This window comes from Dunckerocampus dactyliophorus, chromosome 6 (genome assembly GCF_027744805.1).
Source record: "Dunckerocampus dactyliophorus isolate RoL2022-P2 chromosome 6, RoL_Ddac_1.1, whole genome shotgun sequence".
Classification (NCBI taxonomy): Eukaryota; Metazoa; Chordata; class Actinopteri; order Syngnathiformes; family Syngnathidae; genus Dunckerocampus; species Dunckerocampus dactyliophorus.
This window is the reverse complement of record NC_072824.1, coordinates 11,253,463-11,268,949: the sequence shown is the minus strand read 5'-3', so window position 1 is coordinate 11,268,949 and position 15,487 is coordinate 11,253,463. Positions and strand designations below refer to the sequence as shown.

The 15,487-nt window shown below is 41.4% G+C and overlaps 1 protein-coding gene across 11 annotated transcripts in view; it reads left to right on the top strand.

Annotated features, from left to right (window-relative positions):
• Positions 1-15,487, top strand: part of LOC129182705 (dynein heavy chain domain-containing protein 1-like) — a 36,467-nt gene that overhangs the window by 8,680 nt on the left and 12,300 nt on the right. For 9 of the 11 annotated variants that reach the window (XR_008570682.1, XM_054779137.1, XM_054779140.1 and 6 more), the window contains 21 exons: positions 1,749-1,874; positions 1,983-2,259; positions 2,370-2,494; positions 2,581-2,779; positions 2,849-2,940; positions 3,031-3,214; positions 3,311-3,436; positions 3,524-3,621; positions 3,695-6,674; positions 6,772-6,847; positions 8,882-9,041; positions 9,565-9,847; positions 9,912-11,331; positions 12,008-12,095; positions 12,197-12,308; positions 12,420-12,609; positions 12,724-12,826; positions 12,977-13,105; positions 13,191-13,382; positions 14,034-14,453; positions 14,978-15,404. Coding sequence is in view for 10 of the 11 variants with exons in the window: in XM_054779137.1 (XP_054635112.1) it covers positions 1,749-1,874; positions 1,983-2,259; positions 2,370-2,494; positions 2,581-2,779; positions 2,849-2,940; positions 3,031-3,214; positions 3,311-3,436; positions 3,524-3,621; positions 3,695-6,674; positions 6,772-6,847; positions 8,882-9,041; positions 9,565-9,847; positions 9,912-11,331; positions 12,008-12,095; positions 12,197-12,308; positions 12,420-12,609; positions 12,724-12,826; positions 12,977-13,105; positions 13,191-13,382; positions 14,034-14,453; positions 14,978-15,404 (7,807 nt within the window). In the remaining variant the exon portion in view is untranslated. Of the gene's footprint in view, positions 1-1,294; positions 1,442-1,748; positions 1,875-1,982; positions 2,260-2,369; positions 2,495-2,580; positions 2,780-2,848; positions 2,941-3,030; positions 3,215-3,310; positions 3,437-3,523; positions 3,622-3,694; positions 6,675-6,771; positions 6,848-8,881; positions 9,042-9,564; positions 9,848-9,911; positions 11,332-12,007; positions 12,096-12,196; positions 12,309-12,419; positions 12,610-12,723; positions 12,827-12,976; positions 13,106-13,190; positions 13,383-14,033; positions 14,454-14,977; positions 15,405-15,487 lie in introns of those variants that run through there. The other 2 variants (XM_054779139.1, XM_054779145.1) reach the window with 2 other exon arrangements.

Genomic DNA, 15,487 nt, shown 5'->3' with positions numbered 1-15,487 from the left:
TTTCAAATATGAGTTTATTATTTTTCGTGCATAAAGTGTTACGGATGCGTGTGCGGAGGACCACAGAATGCCGAAGGAAGGTAAGTGGATGGCAGTTCTTTAATTGCTTTTCAGCGTGGAGGTAATCACAGGAGTGAACTGAAGGCGCTGGGGTCCGCAGCTTGTGGAGCCCCAGGGTAAAAGGTTCAAAAACACAAGAGAATTTGCAAAAGGCTAGGTCAAGGGACAACTGGAATACCCAGCTGTGGAGACGCCGAATCTGGAAGGGCTTGAGCGATTTGGTGTGCCGCGAGTGCGTAGACCGAGTTGTCATGGAAGAAACTGGCGTCTCACAGCTGCCCCTACTCCGAGTTAAGTAGGGGAAGGATTAATTAGCTGCCGGTGTGTCCAGTTGTCCCTGCTTCTGCTGCACGCCTAGCTGTGGGAGAGAGAGAGAGAGAGAGAAAGAGCGAGAAAACGGGGCGCAGCAGCAGGTGACCGTCACATAAAGCTTCTGCTTGAGTCGTTATTTTGGCCGCTATATGCGGTCAGATATTGACCAAGGGATACAAAATAGGTGGCCGCTGGCCACTTTAGACAGGTGACCGCTATACACAGGGTCTCCAACACGCAAATTTTATGCGGGGGATTTTTCAGTGGCCGCTATAGGCAGGTGGCCGTTATAGACAGGTGGCTGCTAAGACAGGTTTGACTGTACATCTTTGGTATTGAATGAGTTAAGGAGGTTCTAAGTAGAGCGTCAAAATGCAAAAAGAAGAAATGGGAGTGAGACAAAACATTTTTTGACTAAGCAATTTATTAAGAACAAAAACGTCTCTTTTGTCTTTGTCACTTTCACAAAGTTACCAGTTTGGAAATTGCATGAGAGCACCAAACATGGGACATTGAAAGGTGGAAGAACATTTTATTCTCTGATGAGAAAAAATGTTACCCTGACGGTCCTGATGGCTTCCAACGTTACTGGCATGAGAAGGTGAGCCCACCTGAGATATTTTCCACACAGCACAGTGGAGGGGGCGCCATCATGATCTAGGGTCCTTTTTCCTTCAATAGAACAATGGAACTTCAACTTGTGCATGGGCGTCAAACGGCAGATGCATATGTGATGATGTTGCAGGGGGCATCCCTCATGACTGAAGGCCCTCATCTGTGTGGTAATGACTGGGTTTTTCATCAGGACAACGCTGCAGTTAAAAATACCCACCTGACAAAGGACTTCTTCCAGAGGAATAACCTCACTCTTTTGGACCATCCTGTGTGTTCCGCTGATCTGAATCCAACTGAGAACATTTGAGAATGGATGGCAAGGGAAGTTTACAAAAATGGACATCAGTTCCAGACAGTGAATACCATCCATGAAGCCATCTTCACCACCTGGAACAACATTCCCACTAGTTTCCTAGAAACACTGGCATCAAGCATGCCGAAACAAATGTTTTAGGTGATTAAAAAATGTATTTATATTTTAGGGGGGTTTTGTTTTTTGTTTTTGAGCTATGGCCTTAAACTTTTGATCAACTGATGAAGAGCCTATTTCAGCCTATTACTCACTCCGATTTCTTCATTTTGCATTTTGAAGCTCTACAAATGTAAATTCTTGTAATTTTTCAACTGGTCTTAAAATTTATATCAGGTGTGTATAGTACATTACCAACAATAAACCTTCCCTATTTGGATCACCAAAAATGGATTATACTTTTAACATGTGTAATGGCTAAAAGATGTTTCATAACCAAATATGTCCACAGGTGTGGAAGTCTATGAACATGCTGGCAGAAACTCAGAAACGTTTGGAATATGTTCAGTCTCTTCGGGACAATATATGCCAGAATTATAGAGCAATGACTACCCAGGGGCTGAATTTGGAGCAAAAGGTCTGTTGGCATTAAAGTGAAGACAGTGCAATCAATTGTACATACTGTATTTATCATGGACGTTTCGTACTTTTATAATACAATGTGTATCATATGCTTTCTATTTAGATGGTGGACATATGGAATAGCTATTACTCCCACTTAAACCAAGCAGAAAGCAATGTGTTCTCCCGTGTTCCTACTGTGGCTAATGCGTTGGACACAATGTTCCCATTGTTGGCTTCTGATCTCAAAAGTATGGTCTGTAAGGCTACTTCTGGGCCATTCCTTGATCCAAGGCAAAACGCTGACAAGCTGGCCTCCGAATTGAACTACATGTGTCTGCGTGTGGAGACTATCACAGCAAATCTGGAGCAACTTTGCCAGACTGGAGAAGTCATCCAAGGTCAGGAAAAATGAATCGCTGTACTACTCAGTATAATGGTTGGCATTATACAACATTCTCGCAATGTATGTGGAGAAAAAAGACATGCATGTTTTTCCACATCTCATTAGAAAATCCAGTGGACTTGACGGATCTGACAGACATTAATAAGCTGACCGCCCGTAAGGAGCTTTGGGAGCTGATAGCGCTATATAGACGACGTTTACATGGATGGAAAAAGGTGCTCTTCATCAAGGTAAAAGCAAGGCAGCAACCATAAAAGCCAATATTTCTGTTTTGTGCATGACTGTTAAAACTCATTTAAAACTATTCTTCTATCAGCTTGATGTATCACAATCTCAAGAGAACATTTCCCAGTGGCAGCAGCAAGTTGCAACTCTGACAAACACCATACCTGCTGACGATGCAGTGCTGCAGGAGACTTCAGAAAATCTTGAAAATTTAAACCGTCAGTTTAATGTCTTGGCCAGGTTTCTGAGCCCTCCAATCAAACCAAAACACAGGAACAGTTTTTTCCAAGGTCAGTTGGAACCAAAATTGCATTGTAGAACCGCTCTGTGAAAAGGATAATATTCATTCTATGTGACAGGCGTTGGGCTAATGCGTGCTTCTGATAAAAACGTGACTGTTGCTCAGCTGATTTATCAGCGGTTTGACGTACACCAGAAATTTATCAACAAGGTGGGAGAGAGTTTAATGAAGTCAGTAGTTTAAGAAGTCTTTGACAAATATCATAATAGATCAAAGTACTGTTCTTCTAAAATCTTTCAGATATGCAGCGATGCACAACATGAGTATGAAATGGAACAGACCTTCCAAAAAATTCAAGAGGAATGGATAAACAGAATGTTCCAGCTGCATAACTTAACAGGTCCTTGTCGTCATAATGGTGAACGGGAGGTATCAGAAGAGGATCTCACTTCTGACACCTATTGTGATGTCAAAATCTTCATTGGTAAGACTTCATTGGTAGGAAATTCATAATGCAGTACTGAAAGTAAAAGCCACCACATGCTAACTTGATTTGTTTATTATGCTTCACGACAATCAGGTTTGGAAATTATCTTCACTGACATAGAACATGATTTGATGACTTTGACAAACATGCAAAAGTCCCGGCACAGTGCTGACTTCAGACTGCAGGTAGAAGAGTGGATGCACTCACTACAAGATCTTGGTAAGTATCCACAACAACAATAGATAGCAGAATCTATACTAGTAAAGAGTGAATATTAAGAATTAACATCTGCTTTCCATTCTACAGAGAAGTTGTTGCATTTTTTTGAAATCTATCAGCAAAAATGGATCTTCTTGTCAAATACCTTTGAAGAGACATCCTTGGGTGTTCAAAGATGGGATCTGGTATGTGCCAGTGTGATTACAAGATACAACGGTAGCTTGTCTTTAATTAAGATGCTTCTCTCTTTTTTCATAGCTGGCACAATTTAAATCAGTGGATAAGACTTTCAAGACTATGCTGCATTGTATCTCAAATCACCCCAATGTCTTGAACCTTGTTCGTCCCAAAACGACCAACGACAAATTCCATGGTGCAAGCCTTAGCCAAATTCTCATTGATGGCCTTTCGATAATGGAGGCTATTTCCAACCAGATAGCCAATTACCTTCATTCTCTCTGCAGCGCCTATCCAAGACTCTTCTTCTTAAGCGACGGGGAAGTAGTGCAACTGCTGTCTGTAAAAGTGACACCTACCTCTCTGTTACCTTTTGTGCGGAAATTCTTTAAAGGGGTACAGTGTCTTGAAGTGGAAGAAACATCTAATACAACAGATCTGAAGGCAATATGTGATTGCCACAAGCAGAAGAGGGTACTTGGGGTTTTTGGCAGTCTCCAGGAGCACATTACTTTTCTCTCTCCTTTGGAACTGAATACCAATCCCTTGCTTTGGCTCAGTATGTTTGAGGAACAACTCAAGTTCACCATGAAACAACTCATGAAGCAATGTGCTGATGAACAAAAACTACTGGATCCATCCATCGAAAACTCTGCATGTGATGATAGCCAAGTAGGTCATGGGAATGGATTACCTTTGCTGGATCTGACTTCTAAATATCCCCTTCAGTGTCTTCTTGTGGTGGTGGAAATAACATGGTACCGTGTCCTTCATCTGGCGTTTCAGGAATCAAACGCAGTAAAGCTGAGTACTATCAAAAGATTAAACTGTGCACAACTGGAAAATCTGTGTCAGTATCTTAGAGATACAGGGTCTTCAAAGTATACAATGACATGCTTGCGTATGTTAGTGCTCCTTACAATCAAGCATGCACAGCAGCTAACACAACTCATGCAGGTACAATGTCCTCCAGAGTCCTCTTTTGAGTGGCTAAGTTCCCTCAAGTATTGTACCACCTCAAAAGATCCAGGTCTAAAAGAAACTGATGAGCCACAATGTTATGTGCATGTTATGGACTATAGACTCCAATATGGTTATGAGTATTTTGGTCCAGAGTGCTGGAGAATGGTGCATACCCCCTGCACAGATCAGGGGATGATGGGGATTCTCCTCGCTGTGATGTGTTATCGGTGTGGATTTGTAAGTGGACCTCGCATGTCAGGAAAGACAAAGACTGTAGTCCATTTAGGGAAAGCACTGGGGCGGCTCGTTGTGATGCTACACTGTTGTCCAAACATGGCGCGTGATATTTTTCAAAAGATGTTGCTCGGTGCTCTTTTGACTGGAGCGTGGTTTGTGCTGGATTCTGTGGACCTATTGCCTCAAGGTGTCCAAGCATCATTGGCTCAACAGCTAGAAGAAATTTACCAGAGTCTTTCTGGATTGTCAAGACAGAAGAAACAAGGGGTGAAAAAGCAGGAAAAGACTGATCTAGAAATCGTATTTTCAGGGGTAAACATTACTGCTAGCCCTAACTATGGATGTGTTCTCATATCATCAAAGGAACACACCTCTGAGATTTCACAAAGTCTGCGATTTTCAACAAGACCCGTGGCATTAATCCATCCCAATTATGGGATCATTACAGAGGTAATGTTGACTTCCTTTGGTTTTACAGAGGCAAAGTCTTTAAGCCAGCGTCTGGTGTCTCTTATCAGCTTCACCAAGGACTGCCTTTGTCTGCCTGACTTCAATGCACAAGGCCAGGGTGGTCACCTTGTTCTTTTGCAGAGTATCTTGTCTGCTTCTAAAAAACAATTAAAAGAAATCATTCTGGATCCAAAATTTTCAGGTAAGAGTAGACAGTCTCTGGTCATACAAGCTGTTCTTACATCTCCAGAAAATGACAATGTGGAGGAGTTTAACGAGGATCAACAACAAGCAATTATACCCAGATTATTGGAGGAGATAGCTTTTGTCAAAGCGATTCATTCAGTCTTGTCGCAAATTATTTACGTACCTGAGAAAGCATCACAATTCAACTCCATTTTCAAAGACATGTTTCCAATAGCTTGTCAGCTTCCCTTCATCCTACAATATACAAAGGAAGAACAAGACTATGGACTTAAAGAGGCAGTGAAAGACGAATTAGAACAGCAGTTGTGTCAGTCTAACTCAGAAATAATTTGCCAGGTTTTTACACTCTACCAAACCTTGAGATTCTCTCAGGCAGTTATACTTGTCGGACCCTCTGGGAGTGGAAAAACAACTTGTTACAATACTCTGGCGGGAGCCCTCAGTAAACTGGCAGACAAAACAGATCATATCTCTGGTAAGAGCATGCTTAAAACGGATAACCCATGTATAGAGCAAATCTCTGCTATAAACTGGAGCTTTGTCAACACTGTGGTTCTATTTCCAAATGCCTTGTCTCACGAGGAGCTATTTGGCAGGTTCTCTGACAAAATAGGGTGGCAAGATGGAGCAATGGCCAAGGCATTGAGAGATTCAGGAAGACATAAGCCTGGAAATTTAGATGGAAAGAGTCTAAATCATAAAACCAAAGCAGAGAAATGGCTTGTAATGGATGGTAAGCCAGTGGGTCAACCCGGCTGGCTTGATCACATGGGCATACTGAGCAATTATGAGGAACCATCTTTAACCCTACCATCTGGTGAAACACTGGTGCCATCCCAGTCACACTTCAAGTTACTCGTGGAAACCACTGACCTTAGTCACGCAAGCCCCTCTGCAATGACCCACTGCAGCCTCATTCATTTCGCCGGCACTGATCTTTGGAAAGACGTGTGGAAGAGCGAAATGGATTTGCTCTATTACAGACACATTCTGGATCAAGAGACTTTGAAAATGTGGACTGAGTTGGCAGAAGATCTTTTCTCAAGCACTCTCAGGGCACTGAAGAAGAATGGGATTTCTACTAAAGGACAATCCTACACATATGGGCTGACGGAAATCATGTCGTTCATTCGAATCCTGCGTGCGCTCCTGCAGCATTTTTCCAAGGAGCTGAAAAAGGATGAAGAGCAAAAAGACTCAGGAGGTATAGTGGCCAGCTTTAAAAATACTGTATATGCAGTTATAATTAGAAATATTGTAAATCATTGTTACCAGCAGATATGCCTTTGATGACTCTCCAGGTGCAGATTTCACAATAAACAAAGAGATTTTTCTCCTGGCTTATGTTTGGGGATTCGGTGGGAATCTTCATTCAAGGTAGATCATCTTTTTTTTATAGATCATTCTGTGAACTATGCTAATGTTTCTTGCCATATACCATAATTTCCGGACTATAGAGCGCACCAGTGTATATAACCCACAGGTGTCCACGTTGTAACATGGAATATATAGTACAAAGAAAGATGTTAAACAAGAAGATTTTTGGTTAGGGTTGTCAAAAATAACTCGTTAATTGTTAATTTAATTTAATTAACACATGCGCACCAAAGCAAACAGGCTTCTGTTATGACGGCAGACATACGAGAGAGAGACACAGTGGAGTTTCCCCACACAGTCACACACAGTCCGATGCTCTTTTATAACTTGATTCTGACCTCAACACATTAACAGCAGTACAATTCCAACACCATATACTTTATATATCTCCAACTCACACACATCTCTAGTCCGTTGATCCTGGGAAGAACACGTCCTCATTCTCATTACAAGAACGCAAGATGCATTCAGGGACACTCCGAACATCACAATAATGTGTGTGTGTGTGTAAATAAACAGGAAGATAAAACATGAAGTGGATATTATTATCACTCACTTAGTAATTCTAATTTAAATGTACAATTTGCTACATTTAAGTGTGCTGGAAAATACACTGAAAACATTCATTCATTCATTCATTCTAAACAGTTCTTTTTACAGACCAGATTTGGCTGGTTTTTCATACCGGACAGTTTCGACTGCTGACTAGCAATCTTCTTCAAGAGTGGTCACCTGATGTTTCAGTGACATGTCTTGTCTAAAAATAAGTCAAATGTGATTTTTTTTTTTTCCAAGGGACACAGAATTCCTAGCTGCACCCCAGCTACTGGCTATATGATATGAAAAAAGGAACCATAAAATCACCTTAATGTAGACAAAAACATATTCGACTTTCTTTTTGAAGAGAACATATGTCACTGCTGAAATTTCCAGCGGATGACACGCCTTCTTTAAGGACTTTGGATGTGAGACTACATTGGTGGAACTTCCAAGTATGTGAGAAAGCACTTGGCGAACTCTGTGTCTTCGACTGCTGAGAAAGGCTGGTCATCTCGGCAGATGAATTCAATTATTTTTCGGGTTATTAGCTTAGCCTTCTGACTGTCACACACATACGCATGAATGTTAGCTACATGGCTGCGTTGGCTGCCGTTTGAATGATGATCACAACGTGAGCCTCCAAAACTCACCATACTCCGTCAATTATTCATTCTTCAAATGCCGTATTAAGGCTTTTTAACATGCTACACCCCCGCAAGATAATTTCCGTGGCATGTGTTGGCAGTTAAGTTCCACAAAGCAGACATGATTGTTATTGTTTTGTGGGAGGGGAAAATGGGAGGATGACGCTGCCAAAGACAAGACACTACACTGCACGAAGGATTGCTGCAGAATGCAATAGTGCTAGCTACAGGTGATTGGCTTTTGTGATCGGTGTTGAAAGGCATTTATCGGCATATGCCGATCTCGTGATTTTTCACGGAAATTGGTCGATACTGATAAGTGGCTGACCGATCGGAGTCCCCCTGTTGTCACTCTCCGTGTCACTTACGTCTCCAGGCAAATGATCTGTTTAGCTTAAGCTGTCCTCTTGATCACACAGTAGTCCAGCCTTTCGAAACCCGTTGGTGATAGTGGAGTTTTTGAGACACTATAAACCTTGCAATCCTACCTCCACTCAATGTTCCCAGCATCACTTGTTAGCTCCTATGGTGAGATGTGATTCTTTTTTTCATCTGCCACTGTCCAAGCAGTCGGAAAGCTGTAGTAATTCTACTCTTGATCAAACTTAAGATTCTTCAGGTCAAAACACAGTCACTGCATAAGACTGTAAAACATGATATGAGCATCCACTTAACTCATCTAATTCACTACTTCCTGAAGCACCAATCTAAGCATGATGGGAACTGTAGTTGTTTTAGCAATTAATTACCAGCATCACTGTATAAGCCACAGGCATCAAATAGTAGCAGCCTACAGACCGGAAATTACGGTACTAATTGTCTTTAACATATTTTGTTTGTTTGTCTTCAGACTCTGGCCACAATTTGACGTTGTTGCCCGCCAAGAGCTTGTTAATTGTCGATATAAGGTTGTGTTTCCAGATGAAGGGACTGTGTTTGAGTTCTTCTTTAGCATTGACAGCAGGATATACTCCAACAACACAATGTTGACAAAGTCCATCACTCCCAAGGTTTGTTCTTTTCATTCTGTCGATGAAAGACATTTACCGTATTAACGCAGATGTAAGATGTCTTTGAATATAAGATGACCCCTCGCTTACCTGGGTGAACAACAGTCCAAAATATCGGGGCATCAGTCTATTCCAGTGCAGTATGTCAGACTCATTTGGTAATATAATATTTTGTTATCTACTGGACAGTTGTTTGATGACTCTGTTTTATCGACCACCATTATCTTAAAATTGGCATCGTAACGCTGCCAAACTAACTTGCCCAATCTTTGAGCCACTTTTTTCAAGTGTGTCTCTGTGTCGTGTCCACATCTCTCCATATCACTGGTGTGTTAGTAGAAAAGCTCTGACTCGCTTGGGGTTGTTTGGTGCCATGTATAAATTCCTAGAATCCAAATATAGGGCAACCAGTCTTTTTCAGATTTTTTTCATGGGAATAATAGTTATATATATATATATATATTCAGGTCAATACAATATCAAATGGGAATGTGCTAACTAGAATATCCATGTTTTTACACAGTATTGGAAGTATACCTGTCTGCTGACCGTCATGTTGGAGGCAAACCAGCCAGTGTTGCTTGCAGGAGAGCCAGGTTCAGGAAAAACTACCGTGTGTAACACCCTGCTGCGTTTTGATAAGCCGCACATTAAACTACCTGCTAGTTCTATGCGGGGTCCCACAGACTTGCGGCATTTGCTGTGCGGAATTAGCCACCAGAGGACCTGTCAAAACACCAAGGGTGTGATGAGCAACCATCCTGGGCTGTTGCTTTATGTGGATGACTTGCATGAAGCGCCATGTGGTAAGTAAGAAACAGTACCTTTTAGGAAGTCTAAACAAGTTCAATCGGATTTTCTTGTTAACAGATGTGACTGGGAAGATTTCCAAGATCTTAGAGACTCTACGACAAAGTATTTCAAAATCGGGGGTTATTGCATGTGATACTCACCACTTCAAGGTGCTTAGTCCTGGAACCATTACCTACTTGGCCACCTGTTGCATCTTTGAACTGGACAATCCCCACGTTAACGTGATATCCTCCAGGCTGTCACGTCTGTTCTCCATCTTTGTGCTCCCAAGCTTAACCACTGAGTTGATACTGTCCATTCATTCGCCTCAGCTAAAACTCTGGCTCAAGGATATGTCGCTCATCCCAAGTGTGACTGATATGGTGAACTGTATCATCACAGCCACTAAAAACTTGTATGAAGATGTTTGCAACCATTTCCAACCCACTCCACAGAAGCCATGTTTTATGTTTTCCCATATTGACCTGCAGAAAGTGTTTCAGGGACTGTGCTTGTGGCGGCCTGATCTTCCAAAAACTGAAACACAAGATGCAAATTTACAATCTAAATGTTCCCCTATCTGTCAGGACCCTTTAGTAACAGAGCTTTACATTGCGCATCTGTGGATGCACGAGTGCAAACGTACATTTGGTGACCGGATCAGCTCAGAGGACGAAAACAAAACACTGGAATCACTCATTACCAAGGAAGCTAGTGCACAGTTTAGATTGCAGTTGCCTAATGAGTCCTACCTTGACACCATCTTTTTGCAAAGCTCTGCTAGTCATACTGCACACTTAGACCCAGCTTCAGAACCAAAACCGACTGCATCGACAGAACCATTGTCCATTCTTTTGGAAAAAAATTCCTGTGAAGTTCCAAGACGACAATCCCAGTTTATTAAGCACTTGCAGGAAGTTACCGCTAAACTGACATATGGCCCACAGCATTTTGAGGATTCTATATTCAAATGTAACTGTTCTTATCAGCCACGAGATATCGATGCACTCGTGCAGGACCTGTCTGCTCTCATAGACATGAAAGAGGACAACAAAGAACAGGAGATTGACGTCACCCTTACGTCCAAATACGTTGTACACAGACAACGGATGCATCAGCTGTTGCATATCATTAGGGCTCTGCTCATACCTGGAGGTCATGGAGTGCTAATGGCCTCCGACAGAAACACAGGACGTAAGACAACTGTGCGTCTTGCTGCGTATGTCACGGGCTGCCATCTGATTGAGGTACACGCCGGTAACGAGAACCAGTTGCACACAATTTTAAAAGATGCCGGGAATCGAACTCAGGTCAGTGAAGTTTATACTGTCATCCTGGTCCATGAGAATATAAGCTCCTCTGTCAGGGATGAGCTACTGGTGGCCCTCAGAGCCTACCCGGGGCTATACACAGACCAGGAGCTGGCCAAGCTTGTTTCTCGAGTGACTGCTGTGAATAAAACAAAAAAATTCCTCTTGGACAGCTGGATTTTTGACAAGTAAGAGTTGAATTTTGTACGTTATATATTGAGTCGTGCCATTAGTTTGTGTAAGTGGAACCTGAAAGTCAAACAAATCCCTTCTGTGAAGCTGGTTGCCTTCCTGGTTATTTTTTTCTAGAAGTGTTTTAACAATCAGTCAACAATCTTGACAGTCTAACATTGTAAAAACAATCCTGACTGTCTTAGACATTTAAAGAGAAGTATATCACTGTTTAATAAATTTAAAAAAAGGAAAACTGCTCACCCTTTGAAGTCGCCTGACAGATAATGGAAAATAAGATTTCTTATAGATATAGCTGGAATCAATAAAGCCTTGTGATATGTAATGATTGCATTGATCATATTTTGCTGTGCAGCCAGCACCCTTTTCTATGTCACAATAAGTTTCAGCTCTGTGGATATGATAAAACAAATTTCTTGACGATAATGGTTTGAACTAAGTCTTTGTTTGACTTTTGAGGAACATTTTTCCAGAAAGTATTTGTTAAACCACATTTGGCCTGTCCGATTTTAGAGGTTCCGCTGTATTTTATAAATGTATTACTGTATAATTATAAGTACTGCAGTGATTATCTGTGAATGTATTATGTTATAAAACACAATTATAGGGGAAAGCAAATTGTTACCTGCTTTTTCAAATTTATTTAACTGCATTCGTTCTTTTTAAACACAGGTCCTTGTGTCAAAACCTCAGAGATGTGCATGTATTCCTGTTGATGCCTTTTGTTGCAACAGCCAACAGTGGGAACCATGAATGCAAGGTTTCTAAATTGTTGCACTTCATTGAAAGGTTTTATGTTCAATACATACTGTTTACCATTAGCAGACTTCTAATCAAAGCTTCCTGTGATTTGCCATCAAGGCACAAATGACCAAAGCACTGGGCCTCTGCTGTGTTGAGCTGTATAAGCCTTGGTACAACCAGTCTTTAGTGGAAGTTGCAGCTCAGTTCCTGACAAAAATTGGCCAAAATGGTAAACTGCCAAAGTGTTATTTATTTGTATTAACAACTAATGATTGTAAGATAAGTGTTTTGTATTAACAACTAATGATTGTAAGATAAGTGTATCTCCCCATTATTTCAGTCAAGATACAAGGCTCCTCACAGGCTGGCATGGCTGCAGTAATGGCAGGCATCCATCAGTCTGCATATCAGTATGCATCTGTCCTTCTAATGACACAGCCTTTCAGCCCTTACACCTATATGGAGTTCATTTCCCACTTTAGTTACATCTGCAAAGTCCTGCACAAGGAATTGGATGATCGTACCAACAGGTAAGTTATTTGTCAATGCATGTATGTTATTTGTGTTGAGTTAACAGGCAAACGTGTTATCTGTTTTATATGTTCTGATGTGTAAAATCTATAATAAATATTTTATGTTCATAGACTGAACGCTGGTCTATCTCATTTGGATGCTCTGGACATAATCGCCATGAAGTACAAACAAGATTTAATCAGAGTACAGAGAAAGGTTGCTGAGATACAGCAGGTAATGTATAAGCACAACATAATGCATAATACTTAAAAGTTGAAATTCTGTTATTGTCTTTTGTTCTGGAATATTCTTCATGGTTAAATTGCATTACTCATGTCAGTATTTTATAGATGGGCATTCGCCCCTTTGTATGTCTTTTTGCAGCGTGCTAATGAGCTCCAAGGAGCTATAGACCATCAGAACAGCCTACTTAAGAAAACTGAAAAAAAATGTGCCGCACAGGAGAGAAAGATAGAGATTCTTGAGGCTAAGATTGCTGCATCTGAGAAAGTGGTGAACATGAAAGAAAAACACATGGAAATACCTGTGTACAATGAGACAATGCCAGTTGCTAAGAAATTATTTTCCCTCTTCTCAGCTGAGACCGTTTTTTGTGGCAGCCCTCACCGTGCTAGAAAGTCTGGACCCGTTAGACCTAGAGGAGGTGCGCCACTACAGAGAGCCACCCGATGGCGTGGTGATGGTCATGGATGCCATTTGTGTGCTCTTTGACCGCCCACCTGGCTGGGACAATGCAAAAAGACTTTTTGGGCAATGCAACTTGTATAAGGTATGTTTTTTTTTTTTCAAGTTTCATTCAGAACTCAAAGATTCAATTACATTGTTTGTCTTGATGCATGACTAATACCGTCAGTGTTGGCAAGGTACTACAGTGTAATCTCCAAGGTTACACACAATACATATTTGAAGATGCTGGACATTTTCCCATCTGAAGTAATGGAAATTGAATGAATCCATAACTTGACCACTGTAATATTAAAATAGTAAAACACTGTTAACATTAATGGGAAGCGATTAAAGGGCATGTTCAAAGGGTATAATTAAAGTTTGACAAGTCTGGGGGAAAATTTAAACATCAATATAATCTAAAAGTCTTAGAATTGTTAATATTCTTTCTTACCTCATGTAACTTCTGACATATATTCTCTTATTTGCATGTTCCCGTCTTACATTTTGTTGAAGATGGTTACAAAACGTCACAGAAAAAGCAAAACATGTTGCATGCTGAACTCTGAGCGTGCTGTGACGTCTCGCAGAACAGCAGTTTGCGCAAGACATATTTGCCCCTCAAAACTTGTTTGAATTTGGAATTGTTCGACTTTAGAGGTTCCACCATATACTTTTTAAATATGTCAGTTTTTTACAGATGCACTTTCTTTGCTTGTTACTTGCAATGATCCCGCTCTTTCTATGTCCTCAGTGCCTGGAATTGTTTGACTTTTACGGCATTACAGACAGACAGATGCGACAACTAGGTCAGTTAATTACAAACCCCACGTTTGTGCCAGAGTGTGTGCGCGAGGTTAGCAGGGCCTGCGAGGCTTTGTCCCGCTGGGTTCTGGCCGTGTATAGATGTGGCTGTATGAGGCACCAGCTGGTAATCAGGAAGCAGCTGGATGGGCGGGCGAAGGAGGCGGAAGCTCGACTGCAGCAGATCAAGAGTTACATGGAGGACATAAATCACCGTCTCAAAGATCTCCGAGTTAAGCTGCAGCCTGTGCAAAAGTTGCTGAACGAGCAATTGCTGCTGTTACACGAAGCTGAGGACTTGGAGAGAAAGGCCGCTTATGCTGTAGAGTTGTTGGCGAGACACGCTGAAGTATGGAGAGCTGCAGCTCAGGTAACACTGAAAGTTAAAAACCTTAAATGCTGTAATTGTAGCCCTAAATTTATTTTCCTAAATTCCTGGTAATTACTGTTATGTGGGAGCAGGTAATGATTGTTAAAATTTCTGAACTGTGAACGCTCATTTATATAATAACTTCATGCTTTAAGTTTAATAATGATTTGGAGTGCATGAGAAAGTGGAAAGGAAAGCATAGCTCTCTGACCACATGGTCATTAATTAACTGTTAATATTGCACAACACAGCTTTCAGAGTTTCACACCAACACCATGTAGCGGGAGATAAAGCTGCTGGATGCTGACCATTCTCGATACTTCAAATGCACCGACTGATACCTTGTGAAGTTAATTAAAAAAAACTAGTGGTTAATGCCAGTGTTTTTTGACCCGCTGGTTGTTTGCTTTTGTAGACCATGGACCCAGCAATGAAAAGAGACTGCATTTAATTGAGGCGTTTATGGTACGTTATATAAAATGACCTACAACTTAATTTTAATGTTTATTATTTCTTTCTTTCAGGAATCACTGCTTGAGAGACAAAGATTACCAGGAGACGCTATGATCCTGGCTGCCATTATGTCATATTTGGGTCCCTTTGCGGCTGATGTACGCACTGAATTGCTGAGCAAGTGGAAGGAGTTGTGTCAGACAGGAAGCATCGACACAAACCCCAAAGACCCCAGAAGTTCCCTGATTGCCTCGCCTGATATCACACCTACTGAGTCCATCACTAGTTTTCCGGTCGCCCTGTCTGAGATGCTGCGGCAGCCTCTGTGTCGGGCGTTGGGAATTAAGCATGACTGGCCACTACAAGATACCTCATCCACCAGATTGGAGATGAAGCTGCTGCTGTGGGGCTGCAGGAGGAGCTGGGTTAAACACTGGCCACTCTTGGCCGATACACAGCATCATCTAGAGATCAGCTCTCATAATGGGGTCATCACAGGTTAATGCTTTGCCCATTTGTTCCTTTATTTTCCATCAATGCATATCTTCAGTGTAGCAACTTTAATTAATACAGTAGAAACA